At 41.4% G+C, this 27,351-nt stretch overlaps 1 protein-coding gene across 6 annotated transcripts in view; it reads right to left on the bottom strand.

Moving 5' to 3' along the window:
- The window catches only part of slc38a10 (solute carrier family 38 member 10), a 111,064-nt gene extending 84,134 nt beyond the window's left edge, over positions 1-26,930 (bottom strand). For 2 of the 6 annotated variants that reach the window (XM_069930149.1, XM_069930151.1), the window contains exons 1-7: positions 26,806-26,929; positions 25,093-25,245; positions 18,539-18,656; positions 14,491-14,536; positions 2,702-2,795; positions 1,982-2,036; positions 1,795-1,886 (exon numbers count right to left, since the gene is read on the bottom strand). In XM_069930149.1, the coding sequence (XP_069786250.1) occupies positions 1,795-1,886; positions 1,982-2,036; positions 2,702-2,795; positions 14,491-14,536; positions 18,539-18,656; positions 25,093-25,182 (495 nt within the window). In that variant the 5' untranslated portion in view covers positions 25,183-25,245; positions 26,806-26,929. Of the gene's footprint in view, positions 1-1,794; positions 1,939-1,981; positions 2,037-2,701; positions 2,796-14,490; positions 14,537-18,538; positions 18,657-25,092; positions 25,246-26,805 lie in introns of all 6 variants that reach the window. The other 4 variants (XM_069930155.1, XM_069930152.1, XM_069930150.1 and 1 more) reach the window with 4 other exon arrangements.
- Positions 26,931-27,351: the final 421 nt, after the last annotated feature.

Genomic DNA, 27,351 nt, shown 5'->3' with positions numbered 1-27,351 from the left:
TAATCTTCTATAATTACATTTCCTTTCCACCCTTCCATCATTTTCCCATATTAATTTTATCCATCAGACTTGATGGATATGCAAGCAGAAATTTGGAACACCTCCTCAACTGGCAACTGATGCTCAATCAATTATAAATGTTTAATCTCAACTGTATTTTTCTCTTAATAGAAGTATTAGGAGAAAAAGTTAGAAGGTGGAGCCACATATCAGCCGTAATTTTACTGCACATTGGATAATATGCCCATTTCTATTTTTATGGCCTATTGTTTAGATTGGTTTCATACCATCCAATTTAAAGCACACAATTTTCCTGCATTTGAGTGCTGGACCTTCCAAATGCACAAACGGAATCACAATGGATTCTATTTTTAATTTATAATGACTTATTCCAGCACAAAGGATAGGCAGCCATCCTTGGTGGCAATTTGTCTCAGTTCTGTGAAGAAAGTTCTTTAATTCTTCTGTAATTTCCTAACCTCCATTTTCTTTCTCAGCGACATATCACTTGTATTATATAGTCTACAGCAGGGCCTCAACCAAAATGAAACTTCACGCCACTGAGATTAATTTTCATTTGGAAATCAAAACAGAAAAGGTGACTAAAACCAATTAATTCCGTTAAATTTTCCTCTCCAACATAGAAAGGAACTTTAAAGTTTTTGAACTTTACTCAAAACTTAAAATTTGCATTCTAATCAGAAGAAAATGGCTTTGGAAATATCATAACCAAGTCCAAGTACCTAAGAATTTTGATTTTAAGATTGAAATGTTTAGAATAGACTTAAGGAAAAAAATGAGTCATTAATGGAGAAAAATTACAAATGGACACTGGAAGCAAGAAAACGTCAAAATGGCTTTTTTTTAAATATAGAGACTATATTTATTTATTTATCCATCTATCCATTTATCTATTTATTTATCTATCTATCTATTTATCTATCTATCTATTTATCTATCTATCTATTTATCTATCTATCTATTTATCTATCTATCTATTTATCTATCTATCTATTTATCTATTTATTTATCTATCTATTTATTTATCTATCTATCTGTCTTTATTTATTAGTTAGTTAATATTAATTTTTGAGAGTGTGAATGAGTGACACCCTCACCTTGATGGGTGGTGGTCGTGGTAGGGAGGTCTAGAGACTATATTTATGAGACGTGTACCTGTTTCAATTCAACCTGTTGACACATTTATTCTAACATACAAACATTCTAACATCTTTTCCAGCAACTGGGAAAATACAGAGAAACTGCAGATATTTTTAGTTAATTACAGAAATGTTCACGAAATCTTTCCAATGGTAAATGTTTTTCGGTAGTGTTTTTTTTAAAAATAGCAATACAAGATGAAAATGCATATTAAATGTGTTCTCCCAAAAAATCTGAATTAATTCTACCAGGACAACATTCTGCATTGTTAAGGAGACAATTTGGTTCCCATTTTTCAATGTGTCAAATCTTCAACTATTTATGGTTTTTTTTATTGAGAATACACAGATTAAAACAGTGTGCATTCAACATACTGGCCTGGGAATACAATTTTGCATAGTTAGTAAGCAATCTAATACATGTTTAAGTTGATTATATTTAACATTTTAATCTTCGCCTTATATGGGTGATATTTTAACAATTAACTGCACAACTTTACCATAAAGTTCAAAGCTAGCTCCCATTACAACTGAAACTGAATCAAAAATGTTTAAAAACCTGCCAACTGAATTGCTGTGATTAGACATAAACTTGGTCAATTAAAGACAGCAGAATGCAAGTGATGGTAATTACCACAAACATGAAGAGCGTGTAGAATATTAAAGCCATTGCACTGAAGGACTGAATAGAAGCCATCATGTTTCTCTGCAAACTCAGTGGCAACACTATAAATACAGAAACAGCAAAGAGCAAGAATACACGGAATCCCTGCGTTACCTAAAACAAAAACAGTAAAGCTCAAAGGTTAGACTCTCCTCACCAATTGATGACAAATGTGTTTCTCTCCATTTTCCCTTGTAAATAGATGACATAAACTAAAAAAGTATTTAAAATACAAAATTGGTTTTATAAATATAACACAAGTACGCAAATAAAAACATTCTAATCACACTAAGTGAATCTTAAATTGTTTTGGTTGTTACTTCAGTTCCCAGATTAAATTTTGTTCCTTTTTATTTAATTAAAATTCAATAATGTGAGTTTAGTGGAGCTTTAAAAGTAATAATAAATTAAAATTCAAAGGGTTTTGTAAAGTTAAGACAATTTGACCATTAAAAAAAATTAGCTGAAACCAAAAGTGACCTGCAAATCTGTTGCTCTATACATGGTCTAAATGAGTTCATACAGCATTGGCTTTTGGTGATCACTTGAACCATAAAAATAAAACCCCTGTTATCAAAACAAATCTACTAGCCGATTTGCATGCATATTATTAACATTCTTTAATGAGAGTATTTGCAAACAAGACTAATGAAATGGGTACCAGTGGTACCAGTCAAGCTTGACTGTAGAGTACATACACTTTTCACCTGGTTGATGGAACAACTTTATATCCTGATGGTCCTGTTTGTTTTATGAAATCCAATGCACCAAAGAGTTAGTTACTTTGCTCAATTTAGTAAACTCTTATTAATTTATTCTTCACTCTTCAAAATTAATTTTTTTTCCCAGTTAAAGTGTTACAGGAAAGTTTGCTTACCTGAAGTCCAAGCAACTGTGCAAAGAAATTTGATCCCAAGTCAGCGATTACAACATAAAAAGCAATGCATGTCCCCAACATTAAGCCAATCAAGCTACAAAGTAAACAAAGCACATTTCAATTAATGTTCCGACAATATATAAAAAGATCACATCATGTCCTGAAAGCTATCTCATCAGCTCAGCATCACCTCACATCATATGAAATCATTTAGACAAAACTCCCACAGCTTGAAAGTACTACATAACTTCCATCTACAATGGCAGAAGGAAGCAATACCCCTTCATGATCACCACCCACAAACCTTTGCAGAAAAGTACATTTGGCAGGTATTTTATAAAAACTAGATAGTGTGGCTGAAACTTGAATAAACTGCCTAAACCAACCACCAGATTTATTGCTTAAGTGCAAACATGACATCGCATACAATCATGAGATTCTTTTTTCGGGCAGGCAAGCAGAATTACCACTTATTGATAGTGCAAAAACTGTACTCAATGTACACGTGTAAAGAAAGAAATGTAAACAAACTGAGTGTGCCATAGAGAGAAAATAAATCAATAAAGTGCAAAAGTAAGAGTCCTTAAAGGAGACCCAGACTGAGTTTGTTGTTGAGGAGTCTGGTGGTGGAGGGGTAATGGACTTGGTGCGAGCCTTGTGACACCAACACCTTTTTCCTGATGACAGCAGCAAGAACAGAGCATATGCTGGGTGGTGTAGATCCCTGATGATTGCTGCTTATCTCCAATGGCAGTGTTCTCTGTAGATGTTCTTGATAGTTATTTCAAGATTGACGGCATCAATTGCAATCAAAGAAGTGCCTTTGTGGATAACTTGCAAAACAAATATTCAATACAATAAAACTGAAAATATGCAGTCGCCCAAGTCACTTCTATCAGGAATGTTCAATGGGAAGTTCCTTTATCTGGTCTTTTAACCCCTTTTTCTGGATGGTAGGACTTTAATGAATCAGTTTTCAGATGCACAAACCCATTAAATACTCATCCACCAGTTGTTAGCCATTTGAAAATTCATCTCGTTTATTCCCCAAAGTGCTATTCACAAAAAACATTCACAATAATAAAGCGTGCAGCAAATATTCTTCTCATTAAAGTGAGATTTTATCAGAAAACAAAGTGCATATTTACTGTATGAACTGGCATCAATCCATGAACCTTTCTGATTTTTTCAGTGTTTTGTTCATAATTACTTTAAGGATCAATTTAAAATTCTGAGCATCAAACAATGCCATTATTTGTAAATATCTGATCAATCTTTGAAAATTAGCATTGTGAGGAAGAAAATTCAATGCTGCAGGAAATATCAAAGTTCAAATTTATTTGCAGAATACATAAATGACATTACATACAACACTGAAATTCTTTTCCTGTGGGCAAGGCAGAATTATCACTTATTGGTAGAGCAAAAAAAATGTACACAAGGTATGCATGTATGAAAAAAAATAAAGAAATGTAAACAAACTGATTGCAATACAGAGAGAAAATCAATAAAATGCAAAAATAAACATTCTTAATAAGTCTCTGAGTTTGGAGGAGATTTTGATGTCATGGATTAGATATGGCAGGGTAAAGCTGGGGAGAAAAGAAAGCAGGTAGGCAAATAGAAACAGGCCCTTGGTGAAGGAAATCAAGAACTGAAATGAGGGAAAATGCCAAAAATAAAAGTGGAATTTCCATGTCTATTTTACCATCTACAATTGGTCACAATCAAAATATCAAGAATTTATCATTAAAATTGTGTGCTGTTGAATTAATGATTTTGAAAAAAAAAATATTTAATTTATTGAGGTTAATCATCAACAAAAAATTTGAATCAGAAGATGAAGCCTTTTTTTGCACACCTCTGATGTATCTTAGAAACACATGGTGCAACTGGTATTTAAAAGGAGTAATAAAAACACAAAAGAAATGCTAGAGGAACTCAGCCAGACTTGCAGGGTCCATAGGAGATAATGATATATTAATGACCCTCTTTTCAAGGAATGAAAAAACAGGAAGGCATAAGCATAAGACTGGCCAGAGGAAGAGTCCAGACCAGGATGCCAAAATACAAAGCTTTATTCAGAACAAAATAACTGCAAAAAAAAATGTAAAGGAATATTCAATGGTCTCAGATCTTCAGCTGTTGATAAGGCTGATTGATTACAACAGTCTGGAGCATAGTGTTTCATTGTCCGTGCCTAACAAAATCCATTTGACAAGGATGGCAAGAAGCAAACATTCAAAAGAGTGAAATCTAGCCTGAAGCACTCAAATACTAGTCATCAATACTTTTCTCTAATATCGATCACCACGTATACTGATTGGCCAATTTGCAACAGACAAACAAGAAATTGAAGATGCTGGAATCTTACCATTGCCACACTGACCTGTCAGCCCTCTGCCTCATCCATAGCCAGGACAAGGACAAACATAAACACAAGGAACAGCGTATTATATTCTGCCTGAGTAGCCCAAAACCCAATAGCAAGAACATTGAATTTCCCAATTCAGTTCTACTGTTTCCATCAGTCCTTTATCTGTTCCCATTTTACATCTCCCCTCCAGTAGTCTCCTCCCCTACTTGCCTCCCCAATCCACCTCTCCCAGTTTCATTATCCAGTATCCCATTACCTCTAGCTGTTCCAACCCCTTCTTTTCAACTTGCTATCTTTCCGTCACATTTATAGTCTTGAATAAAGGTCATGATCTGAAATGTTTTCTTCTCTTCCCCTCCATGGATGCTGTCCAAATTGCTGAGTCCCTCCAATGTTGTAACCTGCCCACAGTAGATCCTTAAACAGTCTGGAAAATTTTTCATTCCATAGATGTTAATTTGCTCATTATGCTCAACAGGGTGTCAAAATGTCAATCATGAGTTAGCTGCTTTAGTTTGGAAATATTCCAGATTGCCTGGGCATCTTTTGAGAGGTTCCCATCAGCTGTAACATTAAGCTTCACTAATACAAAGCTGGATTTGGAAATGTCACCCACTGGAAGCAAATATTGAGACAAAACACTGAAATTGTCTTAAATTTCAAGTTTGACTCCTTTATCGCAATGCAATTGTAAAAGCATACCAAAGGCCCAAGATAGTTTGAAAACACACTTCTCTACAATTTCACAAAACTTATTTCAAGTGAAGATGTAAAAAAATATCAAACAGTGGAAACCTGTCCTTTCAGCCTGAAGCAATTACATTCTAATTACTGAAGAAAGTCTATAATTAGCAAAGAACAGTGGTCTACAATTATCCAGCTGCATAGATTAGATGTCAAGGCTGAAATATTACATTTTAAATTGTAAACGACCTCAGGTGTAATATGACCAGTTTAAATAGAATGCAAGCATTAACTGTTATCAGTTAAAAATCATAACTTGTTAGATTCTGTGGATATTATCTCATTCATTCCCATTTTACCTCTGAATACTTTATAAATCTGCATAAAGCACATTTGTGCTTTTCGTTAATATTTAACAAAAGAATACAAAAACAATCAAACTAGTTTATGAAATTTGCACTATAATTAACACTTTAGTATTTCCCAAAGAATATTAAACAAGCTTTGGCCAATTTAGTAAAATAATCCAGTCATTAACAGAGGAAATAGAGATCCAAAGCTACTAGGAAGCACATCCCACAAAAACTGATTTATCTTGTGAAGTTTTGCTGGCCACTTTAGTATTCCAATGGTCTTCTTCGAGGTTCCTTTTATTGTCATTTAACAATACGTAAAATGTATATATTTGATTATACATCAAATTTTGTCTGACTTAAGGTGAACAGAGTCACCATGAGCATTGTTCTGCACGCCTGATGAAGAGAAAGAGAAGCAAAACAGAGTCTCTTCAGAGGCTCCGAGCGTCTGTGGGTTCCCTGCCTGTCTCCTTGGCTTCACACCAAGCTGAAACTCATTGAAAATTCTGCACATCATACCATAACGATCACCAAAGCCCATTCACTCATCCACCCTGTCCCTTGTCCCTTTGCAGATTTCTGGTCTTAAGAATTCTCATAATGGTGCTTTGATCCCTCATGACTCTGCAGTTGCATGGATCTTGATTCCTCAACCCAATATCAATTTGTGGGAAAGTTAGGCATGGATTTTAAATAGCATGCTTTACACAATACAATGTCTAAACAAGATCTGCCACGACACAATTTTAAAAAATTCTGACTGCTGTTGGAATCTAGGGGTTAAAACATTATGAAATAAATGATTAATTAATAAGTGTATATTTACTGCATGGTTCAGGGGAAAAGAGGAATGTGATTAAGTGGCAATCACAGCATGGAGCAAAGTTGGCTGAGCAAAATGGTCTGCTCGCAAAATACAGGGAGAGAAAATGCATAAAATGATTTAGGAGGAATGCTCCAACTGAAGGAGGTGGTGAGTAGCACAGGAGACACAGGCCAGACCAGAACAAAGAATGGCCTGCAAGAAACAAAGGGAATGGAAAACCAGTCTAGGAGGAAGATTAAGGCATGAGGAGGTGTTAAAGAGAACAGCAGAAATTGGCCAGACAGGAACAGAATGGTGATTAGAAATATCTGGGGATGAATTAATTTCTGATCAACACAACAGGATAGTCTGGCCTGGAGGATTAAGATGGGAGTGCTATACCCCAGATATCTGCAAAACAGGAGATGACTTGTGATAACCCTTATGCAAAAAGATCTAGCAAAGGAAGCCAACTTTTGTTCTATATGATAAGGTTGATCTATATAAACTGAGCAAACTGGACAATAGGGGTCAGTCTTGGGGAGTAGCTCACTGTGCAGGTGACCTATGAACTAACGACTGACCCAGAGCTCTGTTAAGCTTTATTCTTGTGCTGTGTAATAAATTGACTGTTGAACCGAATACCTTCTCCTATCACTTCATTCAACGAGCACGCTGGACTCAGACCACACATAGACTAAATTAAGAGTAAGGTAAAGCCAGAGTCCGACACTGCCAAGAATTTTTAATGCTCCTGATGGTCTGACATTCAGATACCCATTTTTTTTTTTTCTTTCTTTGGCTTTGCTTCGCGGACGAAGATTTATGGAGGGGGTAAAAAGTCCACGTCAGCTGCAGGCTCGTTTGTGGTTGACCAGTCCGATGCGGGACAGGCAGACACGGTTGCAGCGGTTGCAGGGGAAAATTGGTTGGTTGGGGTTGGGTGTTGGGTTTTTCCTCCTTTGCCTTTTGTCAGTGAGGTGGGCTCTGCGGTCTTCTTCAAAGGAGGTTGCTGCCCGCCAAACTGTGAGGCGCCAAGATGCACGGTTTGAGGCGTTATCAGCCCACTGGCGGTGGTCAATGTGGCAGGCACCAAGAGATTTCTTTAGGCAGTCCTTGTACCTTTTCTTTGGTGCACCTCTGTCACGGTGGCCAGTGGAGAGCTCGCCATATAACACGATCTTGGGAAGGCGATGGTCCTCCATTCTGGAGACGTGACCCATCCAGCGCTACTGGATCTTCAGCAGCGTGGACTCGATGCTGTCGACCTCTGCCATCTCGAGTACTTCGACGTTAGGGATGAAAGCGCACCAATGGATGTTGAGGATGGAGCGGAGACAACGCTGGTGGAAGCGTTCTAGGAGCCGTAGGTGGTGCCGGTAGAGGACCCATGATTCGGAGCCGAACAGGAGTGTGGGTATGACAACGGCTCTGTATACGCTTATCTTCAGATACCCATTATGCAGTAATTAAACAATTAAAATATTAAAAACCAAAAAGTAAATCACGTAAAACACTTCCATCGTAAACATTAAAGCAAACAATTTAACCTACATTTGCTCGTATTTGCAGTCACTCACTTCCATTCAAATACAGTAAAACCTCTCGTATCCAGCGCCCATAGGGACTGCTAAATGCCAGATAAGTGAATTTTCCAGTTGCTTGAGATTACATATGGCATGATTGACGAACTATTGGCGAGGTGCACCAATTTTAAACCTGTATTATTGATCTATTTATTTTCTGCCAATTTTTCCAAGTTGCTTGAATTTCAGATAACAGGGGTTTTACTGTAAATAAACTCAACTAATATGGCAGCAGACCACTGTGATTGCTGAGGAATATAGCAAGTGTTTCTTCAACTTGTCGATTTCTTGTTGAGTTGAAAGCAAACCACAACTGGAATATTACTGCGATAAACCAGGCCAACACGTTTAAGGCTTCCACTTGCACAGAACTTACTGTTAATTGTGGGGAATCTCCATTGCAGGCAAAATCTTCGCTAGGATTCTACTAAATAGAATAATACCTAGTGTCGCCGAGAATATTCTCCCAGAATCACAGTGCGGCTTTCGCGCAAACAGAGGAACTACTGACATGGTCTTTGCCCTCAGACAGCTCCAAGAAAAATGCAGAGAACAAAACAAAGGACTCTACATCACCTTTGTTGACCTCACCAAAGCCTTCGACACCGTGAGCAGGAAAGGGCTTTGGCAAATACTAGAGCGCATCGGATGTCCCCCAAAGTTCCTCAACATGATTATCCAACTGCACGAAAACCAACAAGGTCGGGTCAGATACAGCAATGAGCTCTCTGAACCCTTCTCCATTAACAATGGCGTGAAGCAAGGCTGTGTTCTGGCACCAACCCTCTTTTCAATCTTCTTCAGCATGATGCTGAACCAAGCCATGAAAGACCCCAACAATGAAGACGCTGTTTACATCCGGTACCGCACGGATGGCAGTCTCTTCAATCTGAGGCGCCTGCAAGCTCACACCAAGACACAAGAGAAACTTGTGCGTGAACTACTCTTTGCAGACGATGCCGCTTTAGTTGCCCATTCAGAGCCAGCTCTTCAGCGCTTGACGTCCTGCTTTGCGGAAACTGCCAAAATGTTTGGCCTGGAAGTCAGCCTGAAGAAAACTGAGGTCCTCCATCAGCCAGCTCCCCACCATGATTACCAGCCCCCCCACATCTCCATCGGGCACACAAAACTCAAAACGGTCAACCAGTTTACCTATCTCGGCTGCACCATTTCATCAGATGCAAGGATCGACAATGAGATAGACAACAGACTCGCCAAGGCAAATAGCGCCTTTGGAAGACTACACAAAAGAGTCTGGAAAAACAACCAACTGAAAAACCTCACAAAGATAAGCGTATACAGAGCCGTTGTCATACCCACACTCCTGTTCGGCTCCGAATCATGGGTCCTCTACCGGCACCACCTACGGCTCCTAGAACGCTTCCACCAGCGTTGTCTCCGCTCCATCCTCAACATCCATTGGAGCGCTTACATCCCTAACGTCGAAGTACTCGAGATGGCAGAGGTCGACAGCATCGAGTCCACGCTGCTGAAGATTCATCTGCGCTGGATGGGTCACATCTCCAGAATGGAGGACCATCGCCTTCCCAAGATCGTGTTATATGGCGAGCTCTCCACTGGCCACCGTGACAGAGGTGCACCAAAGAAAAGGTACAAGGACTGCCTAAAGAAATCTCTTGGTGCCTGCCACATTGACCACCGCCAGTGGGCTGATATCGCCTCAAACCGTGCATCTTGGCGCCTCACAGTTTGGCGGGCAGCAACCTCCTTTGAAGAAGACCGCAGAGCCCACCTCACTGACAAAAGGCAAAGGAGGAAAAACCCAACACCCAACCCCAACCCACCAATTTTCCCCTGCAACCGCTGCAACCGTGTCTGCCTGTCCCGCATCGGACTTGTCAGCCACAAACGAGCCTGCAGCTGACGTGGACTTTTTACCCCCTCCATAAATCTTCGTCCGCGAAGCCAAGCCAAAGAAAGAAAGCTGGCATTTTCCAACAGGTTCATGGCAATCATCAAGGTCAGTTTCAATGTATGGATCATTCTGACTATACATTTATTTCAACACCATGTTTTGCTTTATAACTTTTGTTAGAAACAGAAGTACCTTCACAGAAATTGCTCGAGACAAAAATTGAGAACAAAGAACATTTATTATACAACAATGCAAAGTTGGGTGCTTTCCCCTTACCCTGGGAATACACACATACACTGGGGCTCACCCAACTTTTATACAGTTCATTTCAGTATAGGAATACCCTCCCCCTTACATTCTTCTGCATCCTGGATGAGTTTGGCATTAGGCAATCCTGCCTGCCTACATGCTGTTTCTGTGCACTTGGAGGACCAGGGGGTATCCTGTCGGTGTCTCATCATGTCATTGTCCTCATTGTCCTTATTCACAAACCTGTCTTTGTTCTAATTTACACCTTCCCGACCCTCAGGGCTGTGACCCTTCATATGTAGAACTGGCTAATACTGTCCAAGGCTTACTAATTACATATGCAAACCTGCTAATTCTATCTGGGGCTAGAAGACCCTTATCTTATTCAGACTAACTCTACTTCCTACATTCTATTATCTATTGTCTATCCTTATCTCATTCATACAGTGAAAGACTGATTCTGCTTCCTGCATTCTAATATCCATGTCTTATCCTGTTCATACTGGCTTTATTCATTTACCCATGTATCTATTTTAGTTTCCTCATCTTATCAGTTGTACTAATCTCTCACAAGCCTCACTTTTCTTTTAGATCAGTGATACTGATCTCTCACAATGATCAGTGTTACTGATCTCTTACACTTTCAACACCCAATGAACAATTTGCTTTAGGAACTCGGAGTCAAGAGCATCTGTGGGAGACAGGGTTGAGGAATTATCAACGCTGCATCAGGACTGGAGGGAGAAAAAGACAGTATGAAGAAATGAGGGAGAGGAGCAACACAGGGGTCAGTGGGTGATAGGTGGACCAAAGAGGGGTGAAGAATGACAAATGGAGGCAAGTGGGGGAGCAGACAAGATGCAGTTGGCAGAATATGTGAAATTGAAATTTGAGAGCTCAGGCTGCCCACTGCAGACAAAGTGCAGGTGCTCAGTCTTACAATTATCTGGCGTGTGCTTCGACTTGTGGATGCCGAGCCCACAGAGCCTAAAATGCAGTAGACAAAGTTGAAAGAAGTGCAAATGAATCTTTGTAGGGACTTGTTTAGCTCCTTTACTGGTGGTGACAGAGGTGGTGTAAAACAAATCTGCCATTTCCTGTCTATGTAGGATAAAGTACCAAGCATCATGGGGTACCAGGGTAGATGCATGGACCAGGGAGTCACAGAGGGAGCAATAGCTGTACAAGGTAGAAAGGGTGGGAGATGTGACCAGTAGATGATCTCAGTGCAGCTGGTAGAAATTATAAGATGTGCTTATACTGTGAAAGGTGAGGGCCAGGGAAAATCTATCTCCGCTCTTTTTGGAGGGGTGAGAGCAGAAGTCTGAGAAATCCAAAAAGTGAAAAAGGTGTAGGAAAGCCACATTTCTTGAGGCTATTTCAGAAGGCTATTTCTATCTCTACTTCATCTTCAGAGCAGATGGAGTAGAGACAGAAGCTGGGAGAAAGGGACAGTATCCCAACAAGAGACATAGTGGGAAGAGGTTTTGGCTAACTCCGCTGCGGAAGTCATTTATAGCAATAGAGAATTAACAAAAATGGTCCTAGTAAATTTAAGAGCGGGATGGAAGTTGCACTGAAGTTAAGATTAACCATTTTCACAATGCAATAATTGATATCATGGAGAAATTATTGGGGAGGAATACCAAAAGTTTTGGAACAAAGATTATTACAGGTAGCCAACAAAAGAAAAGCATAGCTCAAGCTCATGAGGGCATCCACGGCTAAAGCTTTGATCTGTAGAAAGAGAACTTGTCCAGGGTCGAGAACAAGTTCAGCCAGGCACATACCTGTGGGATCTTTATTGTTGCAGAAAGCAGAGGGGCTAAGAAATAGATAGTTATCAAAGTGGTGAAGGGCATTCAACATTCCAATTTTGGGTAATGATTACCTCCAGTGTTGTTTCCCCATTCTTCCAATTCACCCATTTTGTCTCCTTTTCCTCCCCTCTTCTCTTCCAGCAGCCTATCGCCCATTTTCATCAACCTCCCCATCCTAGTTCCATCCATCTACAATTCACACATTTCACCCCTCCACCCATCTGGTTCCAAAGAGCATTCACCTCCCCCAATGGTTCTAAATTTCCTTATGTGATTGTGTTGGTGATCACCCTCCTAGCTGTCTCCACCTTCTCCCCCGTCCTTGTTTAGTTCCACTATCATCCAACTGCCAATCCACAAACTCCACTGCTCCCATTTCTCCAACTGGCTCCATCTGCCCATCTCCCTTCACCCCTCCTTAGTCCATGAATCACCTTCTGGCTCTGCTCTCACTTCTCCCCTCTTTATGCTAGTCATCTTCCTTGTCAGTCTTGATGCAGTGCCTCAATCCAAATCATATACCTTGACAATTCCTTCACCACCCCTTCACTCACTAGATTTTTCCAGCAGATCACTTATTGTTCCAGATTCTAGCTTTTGCAGTCTCTTATGCTTCCTAATAGCTCTGTTATTGTCCAACAGAGCCGTAGTTCTGTTCAACATTTTTATTCTTTCAATATCCCTGTGAATTAATGTGCTGAACTATTAATATTCACAATCTACTAAGTCCAAGATTGCAACTAATTCAAGACTCCATTTATTGTCATGTACACAAAATACCCATCCCAAAATCTGCACGTTGATTCTACAGGACTCTACTTTGTTTCCATGAATTTCACTTCAGAAAAACTGGATTATACACTAGCATCACTTTAAAAATCTTAAAACTATTGAAATTAAGAATGAGATCGTAACCAAAGCAGTGAATAAATTAGCCTTTTATTTAAGAACATTACAAATATGTAAAGAGCCATAGCAGCTTATCAGAATTATAGATTTTCAAATTAAAAATGGTTCAATGATCAGAAAATGTCTGATAGGTGGTCTATTTTTTTTTAATATTTTCACAAAACACCAACAGTAAATTATTCACCACACAATGAAAGGTTGAATACAAGTTCGACATTTTATCAAAAATACATCATCGTTCTCCAAGAGGGCATTGGAGAGAAATAACAGTTCATTTAATGTCTTGGGGAAGAAATTTAAAACACTCAGCTGACAAACCTTTTAAACATGCCGGATTGAACGATGTCTATTTTGATAATTTCTGACCATAAATGAAAAGGAATGGAATATTTAAAATGCAGGAAAAGGAGGTTCAAGCTTTTTTCCCCCCCCACTGAACAATTATTATTTAAACCCGTCTGAATCTCTGGTCTAGGAAAGTTTCCTACTCCATGAAAATAGTGTCAAAGCAAATATTAGTTAGTGGATCATGGAATGTGATGAGCCTTCCCCATTGTTGCCCAACATTTTCCCACAATCTTGCCCAAACTAATGCAAATTTACCAGTTATAGCAACCTTTATAATTTTCAAATCAGTGTAACAAATTTTATTCTTAGCTTGAGCTGTGAGATCCATAACCAGAAAGAATAAAGTTACTGTCTATAGTCATATAAAAAAAAGACTGGTTTGATTTTATCTTTGGTTCCAAGGCTAAAGGCCAATGAGCTAATCCACAATGGTATTGGGTTTTACAGTTTTTCTCCCCCCAACAATGACCAATTAGCATTTATTCAAACTAAAAAAACGTGTTTCAGCTAACAATTGAGATACTTTAGAAATACAAGTTTTTCTGTAATCATGGGTTTGAGTCATTCAATGACGTTATATTTACATTTGTTTTAATCTAGAATAATAAGCCTTGTTTAAAAGGAAAACATTTTTTAATTAGTGTCATCTATTTGATTAATTGCAAAATTCAACACCTGTGAAAATTCACCACACATATTAGCTACATTATATTTTTAAGGACGTAGCAGTAGTATATAAGTAATCTTAACAAAAAAATCACAGCTTAAAAGAATTTTACCTTGTTTCAACCACCATTTTGCCTGCTTTTCCATAGGCAAGGAAAGCTAAAAAATGTAAAAAAACAATTTATTAGAAAGCATTATATCAGGCACTTAGATTTTTTTTAAAATTAAAATCATTACATTTAAAGAAAATGTTATTTTACAATAACTGTACAGAAGAAAATATTAAAGTATAAGATCAACCTTTGCTGCATTCTCTATTTGAAAGTCAGATCAGCCTCCAATTGCAAATTTTGCTTATGACCTACACACAGTAGATATAGAAAGGTTGTTCCCTATGGTGGGAAAGTCTAGGAGAATAGAGCACAACTTCAGGATTGAAGGGCACCCACTTCGAAAAGATGTGGAGAAATTTCTTGAGCCAGATGGTAGTGAATCTGTGGAATTTGTTGCCAGACAGTTATGGAGGCCAAGTCATTGGATATATTTAAGGCAGAGGTTGATATGCTCTTGATTAGCCAGGGCATTAAAAAGTTATGAGGAGAAGGCTGGACAGTGGAGCCAAGGGGGGAAAATGGATCAGCTATGATTAACTGGTGGGGTGGACTCAATGGGCTGAATAGCCTATATCTGCTCCTATGTTTTATGGTCTCCATATACTATTTAATAATTCAATTTTAAAAGTTAACTTAAAAAGATCTAACAGGTACCAAGGATTATAGCTATAATTGATCTTAATTTGTATGTTTCAAAAAAATATTTCAAGAGGAGGAAGTTAATGGACTAAGCTATAGTATTTTTCTCTGGAATACCCTTCTCTCCAACAAAAAAATAATGAAATGCCCATGAAGCAATAAGAGGCATTGGGAGCTGGTCAACAGAATTCTGTTAAGTACATTGGCAAGAGTGATAATTGCCATATGATAGTAGGATGACTAATACTTCAGCAAAATACTCATTTATACTTGACTTCATTCTGCTTTGCGACAGGGAAGCTACAGTAAAACTCTGTTCATCAGTCACCTTCAAGACTTTAGAGATGCTGAACAGCAGATTTTCCACACAATTAGATATTACTCCTATTAACAGCCCAGCACACTTAATTCACTTAAGATAGTCATATAATAAATTTTCCAGTGAACCCTGTGAATTAAAAGAGAACATTGGGAATAGGACCCCTATGAATCAGATGCCTTTGGGATTTGTGACCAGATACCAGATTTCTAAGTTTTGCTGAAACATAATACTGAATTAGTGAATTCAGAAGTTACACTTTAAAGAAACAACAGTGAAGAATGGAAACTGCATCCGGAGTCTCAACGTGGACAAGACGAAGGAGATAATAGTGGACCAAGAATAACCATCCTCGAGTGCACACCAACAACTCTGTAGTCGCAAGAGTGGAGAGCACCAAGTTCCTTGGAGTGACCTATCATGGACAATCAACATCTCCTCACTTATCAGGAAGGCACAACAGCACTTCCTGAGAAGACTGAAGCGGACAAGGCAACTAGCCTCCAATAATGTCAATCTTCTATAGGAGCTCCATTGAAAGCATCCTAGCCGACTGCATCAGAATGTAACACAGTTGATGTCGAGAAATGGATCAGAGGTTAATCCATTGGACCATAAGAGTGGCACGGAGAATCACTGGAGTCTCTCTCTTCCCCACCACCCCTAACCAATACCCATCAACATGATCGACTGGGGGCTGCAAAATCATTGAGGAACCCTTGCACCCTACGCACAGCATCTTTCAGCTGCTCCCATCAACAAAGAGATGCAGGAGGATCAGAGCCTTCACCACCAGGCTGAGGAAAAGCTTCTTCCCACTGGCAGTGAGAATGATGAATGACCAAAGGAACTGCTCATGCTAACCATCCAAGACTTTTACATTCATGAAACAATATTTATTTATATAGATGAAATACTTGTCCTGCGTATGTATTGTTTGCCTACATGTGTGTAATGTCTGGTTGAGTTTCTGCATGTTTTGCACCGAAGACGGAAGAAGGTTGTTTCATCAGATTGTATTTTTATACAAACAGATAACAATAAAACTTGACTAAATGTTCTATCATTCTTAAAAATCTCGAGGCATTATCACTTAATGCTATGATTTTTACATTAAAGATTCATGTTCAGGAAAATCCAGTTCAGTCAACATCAAAAAATACCACCAACAATTTTATCTAAATGATGAAGTGTGGCAGTAGCAGGATTTTAATAGTTTATTGAAAAGAAAGATCAATTTTATGGGTAAATATTTATTACTGGAAGAACCTCAATTACCTTCCATAAAAGGACATTCACTGATTCATGAACCCTTTCCATCTACTCAGGTTTTGTTTTTTGTCTTCACTTGACCTTAATCGACAACATTCTCCACCTCCTCCCCATACCACATTCCCTCACTTTTGCCCTTCTCAGGATTTGCCCTTTGAAGAGATTTTCTCTGATTACCAGATATCTCAGTCCCCATCAGCAACAGGCATCCTAACATTTTTAAACCACATCTTCTGACACTTCCACTGCCTTTCTCCAATACTGTAATCACTCACCCATCTTTTCCCTGACATATTATCCAAATACTGTACACATATTGCCTTCTCTTGTACCAGTGTCCATGAACAGTCACTAAACATGCTGGATCCACACTCCAAACAAAACGATCTGGTCAAACAACATTTCCCACTATATACTTTGTAACAGCCATCCTTCATCTAACCTCTCTTGCCCCTTTAAAGATCTTAAATAAACTGGATTGTATTACAATGAAAAGCAACAGCAGAGCACGTCAGTGAATTCTAGCTTTCCCTAACTGCACAATGCCAAATGAAAGTACAAAACCTGTTATGACCCAGGTGCCTCTCAGCTCCCATTCCACTCGTGGATTATAATTTCAATAAATATCAAAATAATTGAAATGCATTTTATATGGTTTCTAAATGTCGTAGATTTGCAGACAATCACACATAATGGAAAAGGTCTACTCCAAAAGCTGACACCTGGCCATCAGGACAGTTTAGAGGAAGGGCCACTCTGTGCAACACCTGAAGCTTAATCAGAGCATGGATTGCATTGCCACAAGATTATCTGTGGCACCAGGGTTTCCAGAAGAGTGTGGCCTCACTACTGGAATATGTGATCACATGCACCACATGGGAGGCAAATGCAAGACATAGGCTGGGTTGCACATTACCTGGTCCACAGTCACCTCATCAAACCTTACATGGCCAAAAGATACAAATGGTTCGGGTCTATGTTTCCATAGCCAGGATGCTGTCTAGTCCCAAAACCTTTGCTGTATCAACTTCTCAAAACTACTCCAATCCAAAGTGCTGAAGGAACTCAGGTCACGAAGCATCCATGGTAAGCAATCAGCAGTCACCGATTCAAACCTGAGAGCGACGTTTGCAGCCAGTTACTTCCCATGAACGTTGCGTGATCTGCCAGGTTCCTCCAGCATTTGCAGAGTCCTTGTTTACTCTCAGAGCTGCTTCTTGATTTCAGCTAATTAAAAGGTTCCAAGTGATGTGTTGCTTCTGCTGAGGTGGTAAGCTCAGTTGGAGTTGCAGAGCAAGTCATCCTTTGTTGCACCAACAATTTTGAAGAATAAAGCATTGAGGGTGTAATAGGGAACAGTTTGGTCCTCAGGCTATTCAAGGTCAAATCAAAATGGATAGCAGTTCATTCAAATGTGAAGAAATTCTAATATTTGAATTCAACCATGCATTGTTCAAAGGCACAATGCATCCCTAGTTGCCTGTTCTCTTAGCTATCTGCAAATTATATCATAAAATAATTTGAGTCACTTTCACTGCCACACATCACCCACGAATCCCAACTTTCACAGCCTCCTTCCAGTTTTTAAAACCTTTACAGAGTCCGGCATCCATAATTCCTAAAGTTCATTCTGAGTGGACATCAGCTGAATATGATGAAAACAGTGTGAAGAAAGGCAGGCAGCTAACATTCATTTAGTTCACCTAAACAATAAAGATGCAATTGTTTTAAATTGCTCTCTACTTGCTGCAATGGTGCAAAGGCTTAGGTTGCAGATTTAAAATTCAAGTATTCTAGTACTATTCAAATATGACCTACCAAGACCTGCATATGTCCTCCGTTTACTGGCATTTGCTGCCTTCACCAGGAACATACAGGACTGGTGAGTCATCCAGGAACAGAAGAGGAGCAGCAGGACACCCAATGCAATTCCACACTGTTGGGTTAAAAAGACAAGACATCAATTTTAGTAAGAACAAACTACCAACAAGCTTATGAACCACAAAACAATTGATCCTACATAGCATGCATTAACGATTTTAAAGCAATTATCAATAATTCAGTAAAACCTTGTGTTGAAATGCTGAATGTGACCTAAACACCAAATGATAGTCAGAGATTTACAGCCCTCAGACCCAGACAATTAAAAATTAATTTCAATGTAATTCATGAAAAAAGCAAGGACAGTTGAATAATCCATTTAAGTAGTTCAAAAAAATATTATTTACTATCATAAAAAATTTTCAAGTTCAAGAAGCTGCTTTTGCTAGCTGTTTCAGCAAAGAGAATATGTACTTTTCAGATGCAATAAGAAGGGAAGACAATGTTACAAACATTGAAGAGACCAGAGAGGTACCATAAATCCAAGATTAAAAATATAAAACTGCATTGGAGAGACAAAGTCGTAGATAAATGTTTCAGCTCAATTAACTTGTATTAGAACTCTGTCAAAAAAGGACAAAATAAAGTTTAATAAAGCTTGTCATCATTACCCTTTCACACAAATCATAATTTTCCACGAGTTTATTGACAGAATGAAGCATTTAAAAACCTATAATTATAGAGATGTGAAGAAGAGATTACAAAGGGCGTAAGAAGCACTTCTGTCCTGCGCTTGCAGATTTGAGGCGCTAAATAAAACAGAATCCAAAACAATGTATTAGGTTCAAGTCGTTTCCACTCAAAGCACAAAAAAGAACCCAAAGGCCAGCCCATTTAAAAAATTGTTTGGGCAGTTCATTTTGAATCCTGCAAGTTCTGCACTTTCCAGTTGCAACTAACACAATACCCCATGGTCAGCATCCTAGAATATTCATGCAAACCTCATTGACCTTCATCTTTGCTCATCTCATTTGCTATTTAAACATGCCTGCAGCCTAGCATTCCCAGACCTGCAGGCACATGTCAAGAATCATACCAAAATCTCAATTATGGATCTAAATGAGAGAAATAGGGAAAGAAATTAAAGTAAAAGCTTTGTTTTACTGAATGCACAGCTTTAGATCAGTGGTTTTCAACCTTTTTCTTTCCACTCACATACCACTTTAAGTAATCCCTACGCCGGAAGGGAAGGTTGAGAACCACTGCTCGAGATCCATGTGTTACTGAAATATATTGTTAGAGAAAAATTGTCACTGGTCCATTTCCTTTGGAGTTATGAAACTGTACACAAAATGAGTCAATTAGGTATGATTAAAACAGTGGTTTTCAATTTTTTTTCTTTCCACCCACATACCACCTTAAGCAATCCTTTATTAATTATAGCACCTATGGCATAGGGATTACTTAAAGTGGTATGTGAGTGGAAAGAAAAAGGTTGAGAACCACTGCTCTAGATGTAAATGCTGAATTGGACCAAGCCTCTAGATTCATTGAGGTTCAGCTCAAAGGACAGAGAGATTTCCCTAACAGAGCACCATGACAACATTCAATGCAGCAACAGGAATTTGTGTGGTCAAGAATTCAATGCCAGTTTTTGGGCTAATTTTCAAACTGCCCACCCACCTCAATCCCCACAATCCTCCCTCCTGCTTAAGTTTTTAAAAAAGTGATGTTTCTGCCATTTCCTGCTCGAATACAACTTGATCAGCAGGACACAGGCAAAAAATGTGGGCACAGATTCCAAAGCAAGTATCCTTATTTAGAATTACTAGAACGGTCTACCTGTGGAAAAACATGCATTACATATGGGCTAAAAGGCAAATAGAAACTGGGCAGGAATGGATAAGACAACTCTCTTGAACACCAAGGATTTTGGCAAAACAAAAATTCTGTAATACTGCATTTTTCTGTAGAATTACCTTTCTATGGATACAAAAGAACACTGATTAATTTTCAGTAAAATATCCTTTTTGTCATGCACGCTGGAGCCAGATGGCAGGACAAAGTCTGTGAAATACCAGTGAGACAACACACAACCCAAATGGCAATTTTATTAACAATACAAGATGGCTGAGAGAGAGGAAAGAAACATGATCCAAGTCTATAAACTGTGAAAGGAGTTTTATTGCAATACCTCGATTATATTCCGAGAGCAAGCGAGCGAGCAAGCGAGAGAGCGAGCAAGCGAGAGAGCGAGCAAGCGAGAGAGCGAGCAAGCGAGAGAGCGAGCAAGCGAGAGAGCGAGCAAGCGAGAGAGCGAGCAAGCGAGAGAGCGAGCAAGCGAGAGAGCGAGCAAGCGAGAGAGCGAGCAAGCGAGAGAGCGAGCAAGCGAGAGAGCGAGCAAGCGAGAGAGCGAGCAAGCGAGAGAGCGAGCAAGCGAGAGAGCGAGCAAGCGAGAGAGCGAGCAAGCGAGAGAGCGAGCAAGCGAGAGAGAGAGCAAGCGAGAGAGAGAGCAAGCGAGAGAGAGAGCAAGCGAGAGAGAGAGCAAGCGAGAGAGAGAGCAAGCGAGAGAGAGAGCAAGCGAGAGAGAGAGCAAGCGAGAGAGAGAGCAAGCGAGAGAGAGAGCAAGCGAGAGAGAGAGCAAGCGAGAGAGAGAGCAAGCGAGAGAGAGAGCAAGCGAGAGAGAGAGCAAGCGAGAGAGAGAGCAAGCGAGAGAGAGAGCAAGCGAGAGAGAGAGCAAGCGAGAGAGAGAGCAAGCGAGAGAGAGAGCAAGCGAGAGAGAGAGCAAGCGAGAGAGAGAGCAAGCGAGAGAGAGAGCAAGCGAGAGAGAGAGCAAGCGAGAGAGAGAGCAAGCGAGAGAGAGAGCAAGCGAGAGAGAGAGCAAGCGAGAGAGAGAGCAAGCGAGAGAGAGAGCAAGCGAGAGAGAGAGCAAGCGAGAGAGAGAGCAAGCGAGAGAGAGAGCAAGCGAGAGAGAGAGCAAGCGAGAGAGAGAGCAAGCGAGAGAGAGAGCAAGCGAGAGAGAGAGCAAGCGAGAGAGAGAGCAAGCGAGAGAGAGAGCAAGCGAGAGAGAGAGCAAGCGAGAGAGAGAGCAAGCGAGAGAGAGAGCAAGCGAGAGAGAGAGCAAGCGAGAGAGAGAGCAAGCGAGAGAGAGAGCAAGCGAGAGAGAGAGCAAGCGAGAGAGAGAGCAAGCGAGAGAGAGAGCAAGCGAGAGAGAGAGCAAGCGAGAGAGAGAGCAAGCGAGAGAGAGAGCAAGCGAGAGAGAGAGCAAGCGAGAGAGAGAGCAAGCGAGAGAGAGAGCAAGCGAGAGAGAGAGCAAGCGAGAGAGAGAGCAAGCGAGAGAGAGAGCAAGCGAGAGAGAGAGCAAGCGAGAGAGAGAGCAAGCGAGAGAGAGAGCAAGCGAGAGAGAGAGCAAGCGAGAGAGAGAGCAAGCGAGAGAGAGAGCAAGCGAGAGAGAGAGCAAGCGAGAGAGAGAGCAAGCGAGAGAGAGAGCAAGCGAGAGAGAGAGCAAGCGTGAGAGAGAGCAAGCGAGAGAGAGAGCAAGCGAGAGAGAGAGCAAGCGAGAGAGAGAGCAAGCGAGAGAGAGAGCAAGCGAGAGAGAGAGCAAGCGAGAGAGAGAGCAAGCGAGAGAGAGAGCAAGCGAGAGAGAGAGCAAGCGAGAGAGAGTGAGTGAGTGAGAGAGAGCCCACAAAATTATCATGGTCTGTGAATAGATCTTTAATTTAATTTCAAATAAAAGCCATCACAAGACGTACCTAGGCCACAGTCAAATTGAAGCCATACCAGTTGCGTAAAATGGAGCAAAAACAGCAATTGAAGTCTCATCTATAAAAATCATTATGATTACCAGCAAATAGCTCCAAGGTTCCAATTAGGTCAAATTGTGAAAGATTTAGAATTAATGGAACATCAAAATTCTTTTTTGAAAAGCTGGTTCAAATATACAAGTTCCAATTTAATTACAGATATCATTGCAAAGTTAGGCCATAAAGGAATTGAAGAATGCATTTTAAAATAACAGTTTTCCTGTGCCTCACTGAAATTTGCCACTGCAATATACAGTGGAATCCCCGTTATCCAGTACCTATGGTGAAATCACAGAAAATTCAAACCATGATGGCAAATTCTCAACACCTGCCCCTTCCCCTCCATATCCTATCCCCATCCCAACATCTCAACTCAAGAGTCCCGGTCAGGCCCTAGGAGCACTCTACCACCTTCCTCGCACTGACAACCCAACCTCACCGCACTTTCCTCACACAGACAACCTGGCTCACCTCCACGCAAGTGGCCACAGAGAAAAGAATGCACAGCATTGAGGTGCTGTTAAGCAGAGGAAGCCAGCACGTGTCCAACAAAGTTTCAGCTCTCCGCCCAGTCTTCTCCTTTGAAAATTTTTTTCATTATTTCCTCAATTTTTTTTAAACAATTGTTTGATTTTCCAGTTGATTGAATTCCGAATAATGGGGATTCTACTGTCAATTGCAATTGCTTGTGAGGTGACCATGGGAGGGTTTGTACAAAACAAATCATGAAGTGCTTGCAAATGAGAGAATATTAGCCAAAACTGCAACCAATAAATGTTCTGAGCTTGCCAACATTTAAATAAACAAAAGAAACAGGCAAATAACAAATTTGTAAAAACTATGACGCAGTACCATAATGCTTGCTTAAGATTTTGTTGTCATGTATTGGAGATCTTGAACCCATAATCTTCTGATTCACCAGATAGAACATGATCAAGTGAAATAAAGCAAGTTAAATTACTCAAAATCTGAGATAAATACCATTTTCCAGATGTTAGCTCTTGCAGTTCCAAATTTCATAATGCCCTCAGTATCCAGTCTTTTAAAAGCTCCAAGTTTTCATTTGATGTTTTATTTTCCAAATTCTTGCTGTGTAATTATGTGAAAAATAATACCTAGTTTGAACCAGCATCCTCTTGCCTTGTGGTGATTGACTTCAAAGCATCACACTCAAAAGATTTTTCCCAATGCCATTTGCTGTACTCAACTGTAACCTTTCAGACTGTATTTTCCTTCTCTCCAAAGCTGAAGATCCCAACATTCCATTCTTTCCTCTTTCCACACTACTGATGTTAAGAATTAGGTATGAACCATCCTGCACTGCCTCGAGCTTGCTGCTCACACAGTCTAAGAGAGTAAATAGCTTCAAAAACAAAGTTTGGTTGTAAACCTGACTGAAGTTATTCTTTTGTTATCTGCATCCCTGCTACAGAGCAATAGGACCACATGTGGATGTCAGCAAATTCTACAATCTGTTATATTCTCTCTTGTAGTTCCTGACCACTTTGTTCCTTCTGCATCATGTCTGGGTCAATTACTATACTTAGGTGAAAAATTTACCTGAATGATAACTTTTACATCAATAAACAGCTATAGGAGCTGTTGATGTTAAAGGCCACATTATTTTTATAAATATCCATACTAGCAACAAACATTGGGATTCAAACCTGAAATTTCAACAAACCCAAAGTTACAGTAACAATGAAATATGAATACTATACATTTTTGACATCCTTTGAATTGCTAACAATATTTACATGTGTGGTCCAATTTAAGCAATATCAAATAATTTTTCACATCACAGCACAAGTTCAAAGTCTTTCATTATACAATTTTTTTTGGGGGGGAGGATGTGAGAGATACAGGTAGGTGTTAGGGTTATAACCAGAATTTTGTGTGGGGGGGTGGTATGCGCAGATGGAGCCACACAGAAAAGAGAGGTGTTAAGACAGAGGCTGGTAAAACAGTGAATGGATGGCTAATATTTTTTAACCCGTAAAATATAAAATTTGAGAAAGATTATATTTGCATTATTTTAAAATGTGAAAGTAATGAAAAACAATTTAATGATTTGTATATGCTACAAAGGAAATAAATTGAAGGAACTAAGTGGTCAGGAACTGCAAAAGGGATTATAACAGATGGTAGAATTTGCTGACAACCCCACGTGGTCCTGTTGCTGCGGAACAGCAATGAAGACAGCAAAAGAATAACTTAACTGTAGGTAGATTGAAATCGATCAAGGGGAAAATTAGACAGATGGAACTGAGTGCCGGAGGTTACTAAGTATAGGTAACAGAGGGGAGGGAGCACAGGTGGAAAAGGTGAACAAAGGTATCGAGAACCTGGGTGGATACATGATTGAAAATGAAAATGGAGGATATGGGATGCATGAAATTGAAAAATTCAAATGTTCATACCACTGGATTGTAGCCTACTCAAGCAGAGTATGAAGAAATGAAATGTTACAGAAATAATCCACTAATTGGTTAAGACCAAACCACTCAGTCTACATTCTTTTCTCCAAAAAAAAGCTAAAGATTCTATTGGGGATCTGGTCAAATAAATAGCAATGGCAAAATAGCAATTGTATCACAAGGCAATGAGGCACAAATCTTGGGATACAACTTGAAACCATACTTTGACAGAAACACACTTGCTATTGCAATTAAGATATGGTGTCACACTTTTTAAAATTAAAATATACTAAAATAGGTCCCATTACATTTTATAGAACACACCACTCACCTGTTTAAAGCAGAATGGCATGGTGAGTACACTGACTCCCACAATACTGTTCACCACATTCATGATGAGGCCCCAGTTCGAAGCTGTCATGTTTAAGTAGTTTTGGGGATGGAAAAAAAAATGACTTCTTGCGATTTGCCTTTCTCTTTGATTCTAAAATGATCAGTGTTGAGTATCAGTAAAGACAAATCAGTATCATGTTGAAAACCAAAATGCAAAAGCTAATTTTCTCAATTCCAGTTTTAGCTTCTAAACTCATTTGCAATTTGCATCACCCTAAAAAAAAATGCGATGATTTTATAAGAAAATTCGCTTGGCGTACAAGAAAAGAATAATGATAACCCGACCGAAAACTTCACTTAAAACTGCCTCGAAACCATAAATAAGCCTCCCTGAAGTCCACGTGTAATGGTTTTCTAGTCCAGTAAGGCAGAAAATACCAGATCATTCAATTATAGGTAATGCTGTTGACGAAACTATGAAGTTGGGGCAGAAAAAAAAACATCTAAGTTACTTTGCAAAAATTAGAAAGAGAAAAAAAATATAAAAAAAAATACAACAAATATAAAATAAGGAAGGTAGAGAGAGACGGCCATCGGATAACACCTCCGAGACGTGGCCGAACCCCCAGTCCAGCCGGCCACTGGACCTCCGGCACTGTTCTACAACCCCAGCCCACCGCCTCTGGCCGCCCTCCCCTCCCCTCCCCTCCGCCACTCCTCATCCCCCCGGACCCCCCCCCTCCCCTCCCTCCTCTCCCGGTGCCCCCCCCCACTCCCCGGTGCCCCCCCCTCCACCCGGTGCCCCCCCCTCCCCGTCCCCCTCCCCCGGTGGGCCCCCCCCTCCCCTCCTCTCCCCGGTGGGCCCCCCTCCCCTCCTCTCCCCGGTGGGCCCCCCCCTCCTCCTCTCCCCGGTGGGCCCCCCCCTCCTCCTCTCCCCGGTGGGCCCCCCCCTCCTCCTCTCCCCGGTGGGCCCCCCCCTCCTCCTCTCCCCGGTGGGCCCCCCCTCCTCCTCTCCCCGGTGGGCCCCCCCCTCCTCCTCTCCCCGGTGGGCCCCCCCCTCCTCCTCTCCCCGGTGGGCCCCCCCCTCCTCCTCTCCCCGGTGGGCCCCCCCCTCCTCCTCTCCCCGGTGGGCCCCCCCTCCTCCTCTCCCCGGTGGGCCCCCCCCTCCTCCTCCTCCTCTCCCCGGTGGGCCCCCCCCTCCTCCTCTCCCCGGTGGGCCCCCCCTCCTCCTCTCCCCGGTGGGCCCCCCCTCCTCCTCTCCCCGGTGGGCTCCTCCTCTCCCCGGTGGGCCCCCCCTCCTCCTCTCCCCGGTGGGCCCCCCCTCCTCCTCTCCCCGGTGGGCCCCCCCTCCTCCTCTCCCCGGTGGGCCCCCCCTCCTCCTCTCCCCGGTGGGCCCCCCCTCCTCCTCCTCTCCCCCCCCCTCCTCCTCTCCCCCCCCCCCTCCTCCTCTCCCCGGTGGGCCCCCCCTCCTCCTCTCCCCGGTGGGCCCCCCCCCCCTCCTCCTCTCCCCGGTGGGCCCCCCCCTCCTCCTCCTCTCCCCCCCCCTCCTCCTCTCCCCCCCCCCTCCTCCTCTCCCCGGTGGGCCCCCCCCTCCTCCTCTCCCCGGTGGGCCCCCCCTCCTCCTCCTCTCCCCCCCCTCCTCCTCCCCCCGGTGGAGCCCCCCCTCCTCCCCCCGGTGGCCCGGCCTGCACCCCCTCCCAATCCAATCCACCTGTTCCTGCCCCGGCAACGACCTCCGCTCTCACTCGCCGGCGCCCGCCGGTTCTCCGCCGCCCCCCGGCCTCGCCCCCCCCGCCCGTTCGTGGCGCCGCTGACACGTTTCGGCGGATTCAAAAAGCGCCCAACTCCTTCCCCCCTCCCGCCATCTCCAGGAAGTCCCGACGGGGAACAAGCGAGGGATGGGCTGTGTGTCGCTGCCAGCCCCGCACGCGCTGGGTGGCGCCGCCCTTGTGGCTGGGAGGACTCATGGCAAAGACTCGATTAAACTGGAGATGAAGACATTAAATCAGCCACTTTTTGGACGAATGAATGTCTCTATTTTGCTGATGCTTGGATTTTCACCAAGTTAATTCTCAAAATAATACATTATGTTTCTTCAGACTGATTGTCAGAGTACATACATGACATCACATACAACCCTGAGATGCTTTATTCTGCAAACACTTACTGTTAGTGCAAAAAATAAACGATGCAAGAAATATAAACAATTGAGTTTGTCGTTGAGGAGTCTGACGGTGGAGGGGGAGCGGCCGTCCCT

The sequence above is a fragment of the Narcine bancroftii genome, chromosome 3 (assembly GCF_036971445.1).
Source record: "Narcine bancroftii isolate sNarBan1 chromosome 3, sNarBan1.hap1, whole genome shotgun sequence".
In the NCBI taxonomy this organism is placed as follows: Eukaryota; Metazoa; Chordata; class Chondrichthyes; order Torpediniformes; family Narcinidae; genus Narcine; species Narcine bancroftii.
The sequence above is the reverse complement of the archived record's forward strand: the minus strand, read 5'-3'. Positions and strand labels throughout refer to the sequence as shown.